At 47.3% G+C, this 18,267-nt stretch overlaps 1 protein-coding gene across 2 annotated transcripts in view; it reads right to left on the bottom strand.

The window, feature by feature from the left end:
- Window positions 1-863: 863 nt before the first annotated feature.
- Masp1 (MBL associated serine protease 1) overlaps window positions 864-18,267 on the bottom strand; it is a 63,564-nt gene continuing 46,160 nt past the window's right edge. Inside the window, exons 11-16 of one of the 2 annotated variants that reach the window (XM_040751031.1) lie at window positions 11,881-12,018; window positions 8,199-8,312; window positions 6,749-6,934; window positions 3,922-3,989; window positions 1,851-1,950; window positions 864-1,609 (exon numbers count right to left, since the gene is read on the bottom strand). In XM_040751031.1, the coding sequence (XP_040606965.1) occupies window positions 1,419-1,609; window positions 1,851-1,950; window positions 3,922-3,989; window positions 6,749-6,934; window positions 8,199-8,312; window positions 11,881-12,018 (797 nt within the window). In that variant the 3' untranslated portion in view covers window positions 864-1,418. Of the gene's footprint in view, window positions 1,610-1,850; window positions 1,951-3,921; window positions 3,990-6,748; window positions 6,935-8,198; window positions 8,313-11,880; window positions 12,019-15,801; window positions 18,168-18,267 lie in introns of those variants that run through there. The other variant, XM_040751030.1, reaches the window with a different exon arrangement.

The following is an 18,267-nucleotide window of genomic DNA, read 5'->3' as shown; positions in this document are numbered from 1 at the left end:
ATATCAGATTATTGGGTCCAAGTGCCATCTCCTTGTAGAGTCAATACAAGAGCAAAACCCTTAGAGGTAGAATGACTCACTCAAAGGAGCGGAAGCAGGCTGTGGATTGTCCCTGAGTGTGCAGTCTTGGTGGCCTTAGTGCCCACAAGTCCTCATTCCCCACCGTTTTCCTCTTTCACTGGGGACTCACCTAGGTTCTAGCAGCAGTCATACAGCTCGAGGGCCAAAGCCTTCTGGGAACAATGATTCTTATACACAGAAAGTCGGGGCTGGGCTTCTGTTCGTTTGAAAATCTTCTGTCTTGGGTGAGGCCTCTAGAAGGCTCTTCAAAGAGGAATGTGTGAGACAAAGGGACAGGCTGCTTAAGGTCAGCTAGGATGTGGGGAGGGAGAGAGCAGGTGTTTGAGACTGAGCCTGCCAGGGTGTGCCTTGGACAGCCCACGTTTGGGGGTGGGAAGAGGGAAACTACTCCACCTAAAGTAAGGGGAAGATCCTTGGCTGCACTTGGCCTTGGTTATGTCCTTTGGGACCTGAGTGTGGTGGACCAAGGTGGGTATTGCAGGGGCACTGAGAGAATTTGGTCATTTGAACCTAACGAATGTTTTCCTTTGGGGTAACTTCGAGTCTAATCCATCTTAGAAAACATGGCTTTGTTGGATTCTAGAGTTTCAGTGCTTGCAAGGTCCTTAAAATGAGGAAAAGGGACTTGTAGAGGGGCACATAAGAGATGGGGATAGATGTCTGACTTCACAATCCACCATTCCCTTCCAGCCCCTGATTCCCTGGGTCACTCCCCTCCCAGCTTCCCGGAGTCACTCTTACCATTTGGTACAGAGCTCACATTGCTGGGTGTGTGAACAGAGTCATGCCATAGGGTGTTTATTTCTTTTACTGTGACTGGGCTGTGACTGGGGGACTGGGCTGTGACTGCGGGACTACATTTGGTGAAGAAGCTTAGAGTTTAGGGGGCAGATTAAGAAAATGGAGGCAGGTGGGAGGAGGAGCATGTCCCTAATCATCCCTGAGACCCAAGCAGTAGTTTATAAGAGAACTCCACCTGCCTGGTGGACACAGATGCCCTTTTCCTAAGTCACACATGGTTAGTTCATACACAGGGCTAAGTCCTTGCATAGATTAACTTTCTCCTCATCATACTTTTGTGAGGTAGATAAGGTATGGCCACGTTGGATCTTATGGTTGAAAAAAAAGGCTTAAAGAGGTGGTCAGCTGGCTTTTCACTTTGACCACTCTGCTGCTTTGCCTCTATCAAGAGCAGGGAGAAGGGGCTGGAGGAATCCCATTATCAGGAATGGGCAGCGAAGATTGAAGGCCAGGGGAGGAAATGTTGCTGATATCCACTCATCATCATCTGCTGGCGACTGATCACACAGAGGGTGCTTGTCTGGGGAGAGCCAAACTCAGTTCCTCACCCCAGTGACTGTCTGGATCCAATCCTTGTTGGGATAGATGTAAGAATATACTCCATATCGATCTTTCTTCCCACAATCCTCGCCCCAGGACACCACGCCCACCAGGTACCATTGATCTCCTTCTTTATCTGTGGTCACCATGGGGCCTCCAGAGTCACCAGCACAGGCGTCTTTCCCCCCTAGATAAAGGGAGGTACAGATAAAACCCCTTACCCAGGGCAAACTTGAGTCCGACTTGTAGTTCAGACAATCGGGCACTAGAGGGTGGAGCAGACCATTGTATCCAAATCCTAGCTGGTTCCAGAAGGGATGCTGAAAGTTCTGTGTCTCCCCCCACCCATAATAGTCTGACACCTCCTCCCCCATCTGTGTCCACCCCAGGTTCTCAGCACCTATACCGCAGCCTGTTTCTTGTCTTACCTTCCTTTTCTCCAGCACAGATCATGTCATTGGTCACTTTCTTCTTCAATGGGGTGTAGGCCTTCTGGCAGGTGTCATGGTTTACGGTAGGGATTTCAATCTGGAACACAAAGCTATCATTGGTTCCCACTCCGGGATGAGGGGACCTTGCTGTCTGACAGCTTTGAGCATGCCTCCAGCTACTCTACACTTGGTTTCAGGCACTGCTGTGTGGTACAGGTAAGGGCACAACTGAATGGAGAATTGGAGACTCATTTGCGGTAGCCTCAGCTACAGACTTGCTCTGTGACCTTGACCAAGCAGCTTTGCCTGTTTAAGACCAAACTATCTTATCTGTAATACAGAGACAATAATACTCACCTGGCACATACCAGCTTCAAATATGACAATGTGTAGAAAACCCATGTCAGTTCATATATGCTTCCTCCATCCCTGCTCTGGAACCTGGCGTATGTGGCTTTATCTCTCTTATATCATTGAGACTCTCATACCTAGTCTCCAAGATGAACTTTACAGTATTTGATAAACTAATCACATGAAGTTTCACAGAGGTAATGAATGACCATGTGCTTTGACAGTGTATAGATACTGTCTACGGATACTAGGTGTTTTTTAAATTAAGAATGTTATTATTCTTAATGCATGTGGGGTTTTGTCTACTTGTGTGTTTGTGTGGCACATGCACACCTGGTACCTTTGGAAGACAGAAGAAGGTAATAGATTCTTTGAAACCATAGCTACAATTTCCAGCCAACATGTGGGTATTGGGAATTGAATCTGGGTCCTCTGGACGATCAACCAGTGCATTTAACTAGGTCCTTGACAGCTTTATAGATAACTCTCATTTCTCCTCACTGCAAGAACTGAATGGACCGTGTACCCAAAGCACACACACTCTGTGAGTTCTTGTTACAAGGAAACTATAGTCCACGCAGACTCTTCTTGGCCTATGGTCTTCTTAGGAAAGTGGGGACAGGAAGCCATGACACAAGGACATGTTTTCAGCATAGGCTCGAGTCCCTGATTAACTACTACACATCATTCAGGCACCATTTAACATGACACAAGGACATGTTTTCAGCATAGGCTCGAGTCCCTGATTAACTACTACACATCATTCAGGCACCATTTAAGAATGTCCTCTGGGAAGTCATCTTGAGCCTCCAAGTTGGGGGCAGAGCTCCCTTGTACATCCCTGAGCATCTTGCTCTTCTTCACCTTGACCACACCCATAGCTACTTCCTGTCCATCCCACTTGACCATAAACACAAGGAGCCTGGGAACTGGAGCACCGCCTTTGCCCGCTCTTCTCCCTGGCGCACATAGTAGCTAGTTTACAGGAGACAGTGAGTAACCACCCAGGAGTCATGAATGAAGCAACAGATGATTGCTACACATTCAAAACTTTAGAATGTGATAAAAATATCACATATCCTGGTCAAGTATTTAAATGTGTTGAAGGATTTAGAACCAAGTCTCATAATAGAACCCAATAACATCAGTCAGGTGGCTATAGAGGAAATGTAGTAAGTTTGATGCTATCCCCTACCCCGTATAACCCAGAAGGCTAAAATGACTTCTTTGAGGTGACTAAAAAAGTCACTAGGACCCCAGATTTGGAGCTATAGCTCATTAGGTCAAGTTAAGCTCTCTTGTCTGAAATGATAGGGGTGTGACTTTCAAATGCAGTGGTCAAGCTCATTTCTGAAAGAACTGTGTTTCTCAGAGCCAGGCCCCTTCTTGCTAATTTGGCATTCAGTCTTCATGGCATATAGATGAATCATAAGCCGCAGGGTACCCACAATTGCCGTGTTCTGGGAGGATTTCCATATCCTGAGACTTTTACAAGCTGTCAGGGACATAGAATGGTGTTTAGAGACTGGAGCCCATGTCCAGTTAAACATAACAAACTTTCTGGGACTTTGAGTCCCACTAAATTTTGGAATTGAGTCTGCCCCCTGTCTTGTCTCTTATCATTTCCCTTCTCCTTCAAACCCTCCAAATCCCAGAGCAGGCAGCATACAACAGGAACCATGGTGTCACCGCTTGTAGGATATAAATTGAATCCCACCTCCATCAGGTTCTCCGGAAACCTCTGTAAGAACTGCTTGCCCCAGCCGCTGACAATGACCATGGTTCCTGGAGGAGAGAAGACACTGTGAGGAGAAAGGCTGTGTGGAGTGTGCTGAAGATTGTCCCCGCCAACTGTGTCATCCTCCACTGTATGTGTGTGTGTGTGGGGGGGGCTGAAGTTGCTACCTCAGAGAAAGGCAGCAGGGAAGGAAGTGGGGGGGTGCTGAGTTGGGTGGCATTTGATCCTGTGATTTACTACCTGATTTCTTTAGTCACCTCACCTTCCTGGCAGCCAGCAAGGACCTGAGGCTCTGGGAGAGCTGTGATTGCACTCACCGTGTTCCCTGTTGTACCCTCAAGTCCACAGTAGTGTTAGGCTGGAGGAAGGAGGTGCCAGGTCAATGACTATCGATAAACCAAGAGCCCAGCCTAGCCAGCTACAGGTCAGGCTATATTTTTGTCCCCTTGCCTCGCTTTCAGACTCCACACCCCTGAAATGAAGAGGCTGGACTTGGTAAGCCTGGAAACCAGCCCAGGCATTCCATAAGCTTATGAAGTCACATATCTGGGGACAATGTGGAAATGCGCTGAGGGTACAGAGAGCAATTGCATTTTTATTTAATAAGGAGCCTTGGATACTGAAAACAGCACTGCGTTTAAATTCAGAGACGGTCAGCGTTACTCCACATCTGCTTCTAATGACAGTGCTGAACCTCAGCCTCTCTCTTCTTCCCTTCCTTCCTTTTTCTATTTTATCAGTTCCTTCTTTTTCCCTTCCTTCATTTCTTTCTTTCTTTTCGTCCTTTTTGTACTTTATTAGTCTGTCTTTTTTCCTTCCCTTTCTCTTTCATTTTTCCTTCTTTACTTCTTCCTTCCTTTCATTTTTTTGCATTTTACTAGTCCTTCCTCTCTCTCTCTCTCTCTCTCTCTCTCTCTCTCTCTCTCTCTCTCTCTCTCTCTGTTTCTTTCCTTTCTATTTTGTATTTTATTGGCCTTTCCTTCCTTTCTTTTTCCCTTTTGCACGGTCTCAGTTCTCTGATAGATTTCGATAGTGTATTTTGATCATATTCATCCCTTTCTCTCCAACTTGTCCTAGACCCGCCCACCTTCCCTACCCACTCAACTTCATGACCTCTCCCCCTTTCTCCTTTCATTGGAGAAATCCAGTCTGTGCCCTCTGTATTTGGCTGTGTGGCCTTACACTGGAGTGTGGTTGACCCAATAGAGGCCACACCCTCAAGAAAAACTGACTCTGCTTTTCTCAGAAGCCATCAATCGCCTGTCTGTATCTCCTCAGCTGTGCCGCGCTCCCCTCTCCATGCTGGGGCTTTGTCTGGCTTGGACTTGCACAGGTCTTGTGCCTGCTAAAACAACTGCTATGAATTCATATGCGCCGCTGCCCTGCTGTGCCCACAAGACAGTCTCCCTGTAGGCATCTGTCACCTCTGGAATCTATGGACGTGGTGATACATCATGTCAAAATGTTGTAACAAGGCTTCCAGGAGAAATAAAGTAGGTTAGTGAATTCGAGGCGGCTGGCACATGCCAAGTGTACAGTGCCTGGTTAATCAGCCAGCCTTACCTACACATTTCCTGTGGGCTCACTTCTCTTAAACACTTCTCAGATTCCAGCATTTTCTTTTGCAACATCTTTAAGCTTCAGGAAATGAGTGAGGCTATGACACACTGAATTCCAATGAAAAGGAGGCCAGCTGTCCTGGGCTGGCCTCTGCTCTCAGCTGGGGTTTCATGTCCAGTTTAGAGGTGAGGGACTTAGATTTAATGAGGCTGGCAGCATCCTCAAGATGACTCACCAGGAAGGCCAGCGTTGTGTCAGAATGTGTCCTTCCGCAGTTGGTTGTGTAGTGCTGGGGTTTGAAGCTAGGGCCCAGGGCGCACAAGAGACAAGCACGCCATTACAGAGCTCTGTGGCCAGCCTGAGCCACACCTCCAGCCATCCCTCTGTGTGCTACTTGGTGATTCAGGGGGTGACAGCATGAAATGGCAGATTCTCTTGGTTGTTGGGGTTTTCAGAAAAGTGGGGTACTTCCTACTCTTCTAGGCTCTATAATTCAGGGTTCTTACTCCAGTCCCCTCCCACTAGGCTGTATGTGGTTTCTTCCTGTAGGCATGTCTCTCCTTTTCCAGAGTTTTCCCTTTACTTGTTTAGTTCATCAGAACTTTGTTACGTTTTCCAGTAGAGTTGCCCAGCTTGTTTTTGTGTACGTGGAAAAACAAGCATGCTGGTTTACCCGTGCCTAATACTTCTTGTGCCACCGCAGAACTAGTACTGATTTTGTTGTTTCAGGGGAAGCACACACTGTGAGAGCCGTGTCAGCGCCAGAGAAGAATGCCTTGCCATAGCCACAGCCACACTACAGAGAAGCAGTGTGTGTGGGGGGCGGGGGATTCTGTGCTGACTGATTGTTATAACAACTTGACACAAGCTAGAGTCACCTGAGAGGAAGGAGTCTCAATGGAGAGATTGCCTCTATAAGACCTGGCTGTATGCAAGTCTGTAGAGCATCTGTTAAACTAGTGATTGATGGGGGGAGGGCCCAGCCCATGGTGGGTGGTGCCATCCCTAAGCTGTGGTCCTGGGTTCTATAAGAAAGCAGGCTGGGCAAGCCATGGGGAGCAAGCCAGTAAGCACCTTCCATGGCCTCTGCATCAGCTCCTGCCTCCGGTTCCTGCCCTGATAGAGTTCCTGTCCTGACTTTGTTTGATGATGAACAGTGATGTGGTAGTATAAGACAAATAAGCCCTTTCCTTCTCAGGTCATGGTGTTTCATCACAAGAACAGTAACCCTAACTAAGACAGGTACCTTCTCTGGAGGGATGCTCAGGCAGGCAGACAGGCATCACAAAGTCATTCAGTCTTGGGCTCTCTAGCAGCTCTACCAGACCCAGGTCGTTCTCAAATGTGCTGGGGTCATACAGCGGATGCAGGACGATGCGCTTCACACTCAGATGCTGTTCGTCTTCGTCTGAGCGGCGCCTCCAGTGCTTTCCTGGGCGGTGGAAGGCGTGTGAGACAGAGTACAGTGTAGGGGAAGGGGGAGCCTTGCTCCTCACCAGCCCCGGTCCCATCTAGTACCTGTTCCAGGCTTAACCCCTCCTCTCTCTGTCCCCGCCCCCTCAGCCATCCTGTTCACCCGCCAAACCCGGCTCGTTCTCATGGCTCCGCCTCTGATGATACATTGAGAATATTTGCTCTGATGCCCATCGCCACTGTCCAGTTGATAATAATCACCCTTAATTGTCTGCACCTTGGTTGCTTGCTCAAGTAGAGGCTTTTCCTATGTGGATAACCCAGACTGAGAAAGGCAAGTGCTGTATATCTCATTTATGTCCTAGCCTCTATTACACATGCATGTGTAGGCAGGAGGAAATGTGAGTGGAGACCAGGAAACTAGAATGGGACCCATGTAACCAGGAAAAAAAAAAGGTTTCTAAAGGGGTGGGGGGAGGGAAGACAACAGAGCAGAGTGGAACACAGGAATTCTGGGAGTAAAAAGGCACAGCAGGGAAGAGGGGCAGGGAGAGGAGAGATGGGGGCGGGGGAGGAGAACCAGCCAAAATGGAATATGTATATATGTAAATTTCAAAACTGATCCCCAAAATAAAATAATAAATAAAAACTTGAAAATTTTTTGATCTATTTATTCCTGGTGTTATGTTTTTGGTGTTTCAAATGATTTTTTTTTATTGAATTACAGTGGGTATGTGTATATGTGTGTATGTATGTATCTGGTGTGTGTGTGTGTGTGTGTGTGTGTGTGTGTGATGCATATGCACACGGGTCCCTGCAGAGGTCAGAAGAGAGAAGAGGGTGTCAGGTCTTCAGGAGCTGCTGATGTGGGACAGGAAGTCTGGCTCTCTGTAAGAGCAGGTACTCTCAACATTGGAGCCATCTTTCTGATCCTCTGAGACTAATTTATAATGAGAGTTAGCTCTAGAAGAATTGTTTTTAAATTCCCCAAACAAAAATTTAACTACTAAAAATCTCGATGTGCATCAAAAAGGATATCTCCCCACAAACGCCCCAATTCAAAACTTGCAGCTTCCACTCTTACAATTGACTCTGCTTTTGTTTTATAAAGTTGATGGCTGCCACAGGCAGGCACTAGTTCTTATTTAGACTGTGCATGAGCACTGAGCTGAATCCAGCCAGCAGGCAGTCTTTATTTTCTAAAGAAGAGTCTTGAAAATGGTATCAGGGGGACTCTGTTCTGAGAACCACGACTGGCCTTAGAAGTCTTGACCCTCACTCACCCATTATGATTTTGAAGTCAGAAGGACTGAGCAAGTATGAGCTGTGTATGGTTGGATCTTCCAGATCTAGTGGATGGTGGAGGCAGTGAGCGGCTGTCAAAACCCAGTGGGAACCTGAAGAACAGAGCACACACATTTTGTGTCCTGCATTGTCCCATCCGGCCTCCTACTGTGTCCAGCTAAGGGTCCTACTGCTGCTCAAGAGCACTGCCTGAAACCCCACAAATGTCCAAACCTGCCTCCATTGTGTCATGTAACTCGTATTTCAATCTAGGCCAGGTTAGACATTTTAAATAGGTGTTCTGGGCTTCCTTAAGGCCTGGGGCATGGATGAGCGCCAACTAGCCCAAAGTGGCTCCTCAAAAGTCCTGTGAGCACTGGATTCCTTCCAGGCTTTGCTTGTTTGGGTGTGTGGGGGGATGCCATGCTGTCACCCTTGGGAATGGTGCATATGGAGCTCCTTAGAAGGCAAGGCCCTTTGGAGAATCCCATCCATTTGGCAAGGACCTATGGGTGCAATACTGCAGACTCCTGAACTGATCCTAGGGAGCTCATGGGCTTCTCTAACTTTTGCTGGGCTTAATCCTATGGTAACTCTTAGTTTTGCCTTGTTAGTGGTGATTATGCCTGAGTTTACTGGAAACGAAAGTCTATAGAAAAATCACATTTCTCTGATCTGTTACAGAAACTAGGTTCTCCAGGTGTCCCTGACTGCCTCTGCAATCATCCTGAATAAGCATGAGGAACTCACTAAGATTAATGATTATTGCTTATTCAATTTCAAAAAGAGATAAATATACTCCAAAGAACTTAAGAATCAAGAAAACAGTTTCTTAAAAGATGACATTAAAAACCTTATAGGAACACAGAAGGAAAAAGAGATAGGACATGAAAGGTCAGACATTTCTCTGGCACCAGTATGTGAACACTCAAGTTTCCAATATCAAAGTATCAATAAAGAAATCTAAAACTCCTAGTTCCTTTAAAAGTACATGTAGAAATTGCCAGGAAGAACAAAGAAACTTGGTGTCAATAGTTAAGGAGTTAGGTATTAATCATTATTTTGAGAAGTTATAAAGAATAGGATTATAACTGTAATCCATATGATAAAGGTGACATACAGATTACTCAGAAACTGGTATACACCTGAAAATTATATCATAGGCATCACAACACACTCAGCTGTTTTCATATTGTTAAGAATTAATCACGGGGCTCGGATCTCTTACTTTGTAGCCACATGTTTGCTGCCGGCTAGGGCACGGTATGAATAAGATGTACCTAGCTAGAGATAAACATTTGGCTTGCTATATAATGATAAGGGGTAAAGGTCAATGATGTCAAGGGAGTGGGAAAGAAGGAGAGAAATTAAGTCGTTGATGATTCTTGGAAAATGATCAAAGAGAAATGATGTGAAACGCTCATGTTTGAATGCATTACAGCTCGCATACATAAAGATGCCTGAGTTCGTTGGGGCCATCAGTTTGAAAGACAGCCGGTGGTCAGACTCTCCGATTTTCGCCGACTTCACACATCCTTCTGTGGCACAAGAACCCTGCTGGAGCTGGACTCCAGCAGGTGTGGTTCTGCTGTCAGCATTAGCAGCACCTGTCAGCATTAGCAGCTCCTCAGAATGTCCTTAGCAAGACGTCCCTGTAGCTCCTGTGCACACGAAAGCTTGGCAAGCACGGAGGAGAATGGTTAGTAGCTGACTAGGTGACTGCACATCGCATTCACCTTGGGAATTAGGAATGGCATCAGTATTGTGACCTACATCCAGGCCATTGGACCTGGAGGGTTAGGCCCAGCAGACATTTATGAAAGGCCCCTCCTGTAACTTGACTGCAATCGGGACTGAGGACCACCCTTCAGAGCCAGTCTTTCAGAACAGTTGTGTGGCGGGAATGACAGCAAGCCAGTAGTACCAGGTCTCTTGATTAGTGGCCTAGTGTACTTCTTGGCTGTCATCTTTCCCTGGGTGACTATGCTTATCATGTCTATTTAATGCATGGTCAAACTTTTGGCCTTCCTTTCAACAGAGCTAAAGCAAGTCCACAAATGGCTGAGGCCTAGACACACCCAGCCAGAGCCAAGCAGAAAACCATCATTGTAGACAGGGCTAAGAGGGGATGTAAGCATCAGCGGTCTAGGCTATAGCTCAGAGTCAAAGGCAGAAGGGTGTTCCAGAGCAGCTTCCAGACTCCACTTACCCCTCTTAGAAGCGGTCATATGTTTTGGTTCCTGGTTCTGGACAAATCTCAGCACAGAACACTCTCTTCCCATGAGGCACACCCTGAACCTGCCCAGGACCAGGGATTATTGGAGTGGTGGCTAAGGTGGGCTGAGGAACCCAGGTTAGGAAACCCTGCCTCAGCACAGGGTTCTCTAGATGAGTTTGGTGGTATGCTCTGGCCTGCCCAGAACTCCCCCGTCAATCCCCCACAGAACCTCAGTGTAGACACAGAGGCAGTGTTCTGCCCCTTCCTGGATCTCTTAGACCCTTTCTGATCTCTCTGCTCTCTCCTATGCACTTCAAAGAATAGCGGAAGCAGGGCTTACAGATCTGCAGGGCTGTGGGGAGGGTCAAGTGTGAAGGAACTTTTAGCCGGCTGACTGTAAAAAGAATTTCAGCTTTCAAGCACAGAATGAATATTATTGACGTAAGAAGTTGATGCTAGAAAAAAACTACTTCAAAGTCGTAAGGCAATGGGTGAAGTCCATCTTTTGCTCTTGCTAATGAAGTTGGAAACCTGGCAGACGCCCCACTCCATGCACTGCCTGTGGCCCTTCCTCTCCATTTCTCTGCCTCCCGTTTTTTTCAACAGGGTTCCTCCCTCCCTTCCTTCTTTCCTGACTTTTTCCCTCTCCCTTGGGTGACTTTGTCCCCACCAGTCTCTCTTCCCCTTGTCACACATCACCTTGTTTTTTTGTGTGGGGAAATAAATTTAATACGCAGAAAGTAGTCAGTTTGAAAGTGACTGACTCAATTCGTTACACAGACAATATCACTCTACTTGCTAAAACAGAGCAACAGTGTATAGAAGAGTCCAGTTCAGCCACTCTGTTCTCCTAGTTCCTTCATCACCAAACACACTAAGCAGGGCATCATGGGGCTGTGTTTTCAATATTCTACCTTCAAGTAATTTATGTCTTACTCTGTCTTTATTCTCTCTACGTCCTAGGTCTTGTGTGTGCCGTTCCTTTTGTCTTTCTCTGTCACTGGCATTCTCTGTTTCTCCTTTCTCTCCCTCCCCTTTTTCTTTCTCGGTCCTGTCCTGTGCCTTGATCCCCACTGGGCTTGCCAGGATGTGACTAGAAATCTGATTCTGTGTCCAAGATCTGGACTAAGTTCTCAAGTTCATGACCAAGGCCCTTTAAACCTCACTTCCCCTGATTTCCAGGCTTGCAGTGTGGGAGGGGTGGGTAAGAGTTCTGGTTCTCTCTGTGTGCGCCATGGGTTACAATCCATGTCTAACCGTCTGACGGGAGACTGACCAGAGTTCAGGAAGTCCTCCACAGCTCAAGGAATTGTCCCAGGAGTGTGCTTGTCCTGGTTCTAGCTGAAGGCTCTCTCCTGCTCTTCTGCACTGTCTTTCTGGAGCAGTGATTCTCAATGAAGGTTGGTCCTTAGCTTTCACCCTGTCCCCAGTCCTGGGTCTTCACCCCTTCACCCTCTCCTTACCTAAAAGGCTACCCCCACAGAAGGGCTGCCCATTCAGGTGTGACAGCATGGCAATCCATGGAGTGGTACCCTTCTGGGCGGGGCGTCCGTTGAAGATCCTGGGGATGTGCTTCCGGGAGAACTTGGGGAGACCACACACTGTAGCCAAAGGAGGGAGGGAGGGTCACATTCTATACTCCACCTTACCCATTAGGGTTACCCATTATCATTCTGTTAGGAACATCTGTTACTACCAGATTATCCGTCACCCATCAACCCTTCTAATAGTGTTATTGTTGAGGTTTTGTTTCTGTGTGTGCTCTTGGCGTGTGCATGTGTGTGTGTGTGTGTGTGTGTGTGTGTGTGTGTGTGTATGTGTGTGTATACTTTCACCATTTGTGGTCTAGGTAGCCTGAGTGTGACTGGCCTCAACTCTGGTTTTAGGAATAGGAATGTGACTCATCAAAGGTCTAGATCCTGGGCCATAGCAGTATCTTTAAAATGAGAGGTGTGTCCTTGGGCAACCTATTAACGTTTGGGCTGAAGATCTTACTAAACATTAGAATAAGAGTAAGTGATGGTTGAGCTGTTGTTTGTGGGGCAAGATCTGCCAGCTTTGGTCTTGTGGAGAACATGCTGGGGACAGGAGAGCAGTGCTGCCAATCACCAAGGAAAGCAGTATGGAAAGGTAAGGGTTGAGGTGCATCTCAGTGCTGAGCTCTGGCAAGGAACCGTATCGAGAGTGTTTGGGAATGACCTTTTCAGTTATATGAACCAGAAGATCTCCCCTTTTCCGTTCTTTTTTTCCTCCTCCTCCTCTTGATGTTGGTTTCTGTGACTCAGAAAGTCACTAATGAAGAAGCTTCATGCTCCATCAGCAGGGGCCTTGTCCCCAGAGAAAACCTTCCTCAGAGCCTGTGAAGCTGCATACTCCCACAGTGAAGGTCTTTCTCCTCTATTCCCCTTCCCCTGCCTTCCTTGAAATGGATTCACAGACAAACCCACGGCTGAATGTCCTTATATGCCATCTGTGTGTCTCTATCATCATACACCTCAAGAAGTCAGAGCCTGCTGGGCAGTGGTGGGAGGCAGAGGCAGCCTAATTTCTGCAAGTTCGACAACAGGCTGATCTACAAAGTGAATTTCAGGACAGCCAGGACTGTCACACAGAGACACCCTATTTCAAAAACAACAACAACAACAATGTCTGGAGAAAATAGCTGATTTGCTGAATGCTATTCTATTGGGGAATGGCAAGAATATAATTCTGGATCACCAACCCCAACTCTGGGCTTGTTCCACTCCAGCCAGAATCTTTAACTCGCAACAATGTGGTTTCCAGGGCTCACAGAGCTCTCTGGATCCAGGAAGTCATGCACCACTTTCAAGGCAAAGACTGGGTTGAATCACAGACAAATATGTTGCACTCTTGATCACAACCTTAGCACTCCCTGTGTTGCTGACTGTAGTTTAGGCAGTGGTCTCACCCAATCCTACCCCATTCCCAGCAGACACTCAGGGCCCTGCCGACTGCTACTCTTCTGCAGTTTTCATCTCTCCTTCTTTTACAAAACACGGTCAAGGCTTTACTCTCTCTCTCTCTCTCTCTCTCTCTCTCTCTCTCTCACACACACACACACACACGCTACATGAATAAATAAATAATAACTTTCCTTACTTCCTTTGGGTCTAGTCCCTCTTTCTCTTCCCTTGCAAAGAAGCCTCTCCCCAGAGGACAGAACACGAATCCTTCACATTCTTCTCCTTGCATGGTCTTGTATATAGATTAAGGTGCTATTTACTGATCACACTTGGAAATAAGGCAGTCATTGGAATAGTCAATAGACCTGCGCTCAGGTGACTTTAGGCCCTAAGTGGAACTTCAACAGTGATATTTACATATCTGAGAGAACACTGGTTTTGAAATTGTGTCTGATGTGTTTTCTTCATTCTTACAACCTTTCCTTGCCCTGTGGCTCCCCAACCATGGAAGCTGGCCATCTTTTTAAGTAAAGGATAGATAGACTTCAACTTTAAAGAACAAAGCAGAAATCGAGGGAGGGGAAGAAAGACTTTGAAGTTGGGCACTGTGGTAAGCATAAAAGATTTATGTGTTTGAAGGAAGCAAAGCCTGGGAACTGACTTTTACTGGATACCACAGAGAGGGGGTGATGCTGCAGCTTCCTGCCTCTCAGGGGAGTTGAAAGTCTTTCTCAGGCACAGGAAAAGCTGGAGGGAAGGAGGGGATGCTGGAAGGAAGAGGGTGGGTAGAGCGAGATGGGGTGTTAGGCTGTTCAAACACAGGCAGCTTGCACCCTGACAGTCCCTCAGGAAGGACAATGGCAGTTTGACTCTTACCTCGATGAATGTCCACCCCAGTGGCCCTTGCCAAGACCCTCAGTCCACACTGGATGGGTGACCTCTTTACTACTCTCCAGCCTCTATCCTTAGCTACAGAAGCACATTTTTCTTGCCTCCCTCTGTCTTTAATCCTCTGTCTGGGGGCCCCTGACTTCCTTCTGTTTTCTGCAGTTTTCCACCAGACGATACCTTCTATCTCCATGCCTTATTCTTCCTGTCGCTGGTAAGTATCAACTCGTGTCTTGAAAGTGCTTTCTCTTCTGGAGTGGTAATGTACATTTCCAGCTGTGTTGCTTGAGAATACTTCAAATCTAGCAAAGCCTTGCCCTCTTCCTCCATAAGCCGTCCTCCCTCCCCTGGCTATTCCAGACTTTAGATGTCGGAATGGACCACATACTGGTCCCCTCCTTCTTTCACTTATGTGTCTTATCAGTCACTAAGCCGGTGCAAAGTTACCAGATGTAGGCTAATACATCTCCCCATTCCACATCACAGCATGCTGCAAATAATCCATGAGCCACAATACAAAGTCAGTGTAGCTAGTGGAAAATACAAATCAGAAATATCATCACATTCAAGTCATGCAGTCTTTGAAATCAGCAGTGTAAAGCTTTCAAAGGCTAATTTAGGATTGTTTTAGTTCTCAACAGCATATAAAGCATGACACACACCCAAAAGTATGAAACAAATCTCAAGTGAAGGCAAACCATGTGTATGTCCTATGAAGAAGCATCACTCTCATGGTAAATGATTCTGCTCCTGTATCTTCATTTGTGTGGTGTCTCGGGAGATGCCTACGGCCTAAGCTTTGCTGACATGCCACTTAAGTGGACCAGAACTGCTTTATCTGCATCATCATGCATGGTGAGGGCTCTGCATGTCTCCCCGAGATAACTTTTAATAGTCCAGGCCTTCCCTGACACTTTCCCTACCATGCTAGCTGTATGAAGATTTATTGAATTCACTATTTCCATGGTGTAAGACTCAGCGATTTGCAATGTTCAGCAAGTACCATAACGTGAATCAAACATGATGTACTCAGAGAATCTCTGATTAGGAAGCAGCTCAGGCCAGGGCTTTTAAGACTGTCTGTCTGTCAGTGTCCACTGTTCTGTCTTCATCTCAGGCCTGCTGTCCTGATTTTCCACTCTTGTCCACTGGTCCTTCTCTCTCCTCCCTTGCGTCTTTGCAGCCTCTCCTAAGCCATTCCAAGCCCCTGCAGTTATACAGGCACATTGTCTTTTAATCACGTCTCCATGAGACTTAAATCTCATTCTCTGGTGACAGTGAGCTCCCTTGTGTTAATTGCTTGTGTTGATGTCTGTATGCACATGGCCCTGTCTTGTCTGCTGGTGTGAGCTCTTTGAAGCCGTGGGTGCAATTATAGGCAGTTAAATGAGGGGGGTTACAGCCTTACTTCTGAGAAAGAAGTATGTCATTAACCAATGAATAATCTCCTTTCCTCACTATCTTAGATGATGCTCAGATATCAGCAGCTGTGCCTACAAAGGGGGTGGGAGCTTAATGAAGGCCGATTTCTTTTTAAAAGGTCAAAATGAATGAACACACTTCACACCAAGCTCTCAAACCAAGACTATTGGTTATCCACAGATTTATTGCCACCATAGACCCCTGACAAGAGAAACAGCGTGCAGAGGCCCCTTAGAGAGTAGCAAAGCCTGTGGTATTAAATATACAAAATATAGTATCCTTTACATGCGCCATTCATAGATATAGGAGTGTGATTTGATTGGCCTTTCCTAGTTCTCTCCACATTCCTCTCCAGGCCTTTCCAGCTGCCTTTGTCTGATGGAGAATTCAACCTTGAGAGTGAGGGATGCTGCTAGCAATCAGGGAGGTGGCCACTGAGAGTGCTGGACAGACCCCAATGGATCTTTTGCCTTCACCTTGCAGATGAGGCTGAGGCTTCGAGGAGAAAATGATGTCAAGTGTCACCAGGTAGCCAAAGGTAGAGCTAGAGACAGAACCTAGGACTCAGGTTCTCTATCTCTTTCCAATAAGTGAGTCTTCGCTTCCCTGGCCTTGGTCCCTGGACCTCCAAAGAGTGGATGGCTCAGAGAATACTACTTGGTAGATTGTCCACTGAGCTCAGGCTCCAGGGTGGAGTGCAGAATTGGACTGATTCATCATGTCTTGAGTCCATATTTTCTTCTGTTTTCCTGCCAAGAAGCAATGGGGCACAGTCTTCTCTTTCTCTAAATAGTTGCTGGGTCTCCATACATGTGTCGGGGACAGTAAGTCTCTAGATGAAATATCTAGGGATGGAAGGTTGCCTTGTGTTTGTGTGGAGTGGCAGGTGTTAACACTTTATGGTGCCAGCCAGTATTTGAATGGCACATGGGTCGAGTGTATTCTGAGTGGACGGAAGGTGTTTAGGGGGCTTGGGAGAGCTGTTGCTAGTCTCCTCCTTCAGTCGTCACAACCCTCACAGAAATCTCTCAGTCATCTGAAACTCTGAGAGCACAAAGCATGAGCCTCGCACTGCAGGAAGCTTTTAGTAGAAACTCCAAGAACAGAAGTGCCCCAAGGTACTGTCCTCGGAAAGCTAGCTCAAGCTCTGCTCTGGCTCCCCCGAATCTGAATGGTTCTTTCCTACATGATGAACTAGGCTTAGGGCGGGCCCAGAAACCAGAGCTGGGCACATACACGAATACAGACTCTAGGTGAAGGAATCCTGTCCTAATGATGAGGTCCAGTCGTTCTCACATCAATACTGACACGTGATTAGGAGTGATTGACACTTGGGATAGAAGCCTTCTGGAGTAGCTTCCCCTGCACTGCTGGAGAGGCAAGGCTAAGAGAGAGGAAAAGAGGCTTGGTCGTAGCTTTGGACTGAGTTCTCTTGCCTAGAGATTTTCCCTGCACCATATTAACCCCATTCTTGGGGAAATGGGGGGGCTATCTCAACAGGATGAGTGCCCAGCCAGGTCAGTGTGTTGTGGGTTATTTGGTCTGGTAACATGGAGTATGCTGTTGGCAGTGTGTAGTGTAACCTCATTTGATCTGGGGCAGGGGAGGCAGGCCCTGAGGAAGTAAATGCCTTCACCGTTCCACGTGGAACTCCCCAACACCCCCCGGGGAGTTCATCTCCTCCCATACCCAGTCCACATAGTTGGAAACCTTTGTGTAGACTCCATACACTTGCTTGCTGCCACATTCTTCAGGTCCTCCCCAGGACACCAGGCCTTGGGCTACCCAGTGCTGGCTCAACTCATCAAAGATGACGAAGGCCCCACCACTATCCCCGAGGCATGTATCCTTGCCACCCTCATAGTAACCAGCACAGAACATGTTCTCTGTGACACTGTAGTTGCCTGAACGAGACTCATAGCTGGCTTTGCATTCAGCATGTGACACCACAGGTAGTTTGACGTACTGTAGAACATCTGACAAGGTCCGCGTGCCACTGCTGATGATCTCATCCACTGTCACATTAGGATTAGAGATGCCCCAGCCAGCCACCAGCCCCAACAGGTGAGGGGCTGGACCTTCAGGCTCAGGTCTCGGTAGACAGATGGGCATGACATGGGCTCCCAAGGGCACGGGCTCCTGCAGCTGGACCAGAGCTATGTCATGGTTGTAGTTCTGGATGTTGAAGTCTGGGTGGAGCACCACCCGGGCAGCAGAGCTGTTCACAGCTCCTGATTTGTCCCGTACGTCATGTAGACCCAAGTAGACGGTGACATGTTCCTTTGAGACAGGTATGACTGTGTTGTCTCTACGCTGGGAGCGCAGCACGTGGGCTGCTGTGAGTATCCAGGATTCAGAGAGCAGGGCCCCACTCCCAAACCACTTGTCATTTGGTACCCTCGATGTGTCTTCCACCACGATCAGGGCCTGCCATGGGAAGAGGCCAAGTTCAGCATTCCGGCCTCCAATAATCCTCTTCACCAGGTTGGGCAGGGGGCGGGAGGGCTGCCCACACACTGTAAGAAGAAGGAAGTGGAAACGAGAGACAGGGACAGAGTCAACCACATGAAAAGAACCAAAAGAAATTCATATTCATCCACTGTGGATTATGCCACC

Source organism: Mesocricetus auratus, unplaced genomic scaffold (assembly GCF_017639785.1).
Source record: "Mesocricetus auratus isolate SY011 unplaced genomic scaffold, BCM_Maur_2.0 Super-Scaffold_100008, whole genome shotgun sequence".
In the NCBI taxonomy this organism is placed as follows: Eukaryota; Metazoa; Chordata; class Mammalia; order Rodentia; family Cricetidae; genus Mesocricetus; species Mesocricetus auratus.
This window is presented reverse-complemented; position numbering and strand designations above follow the sequence as displayed.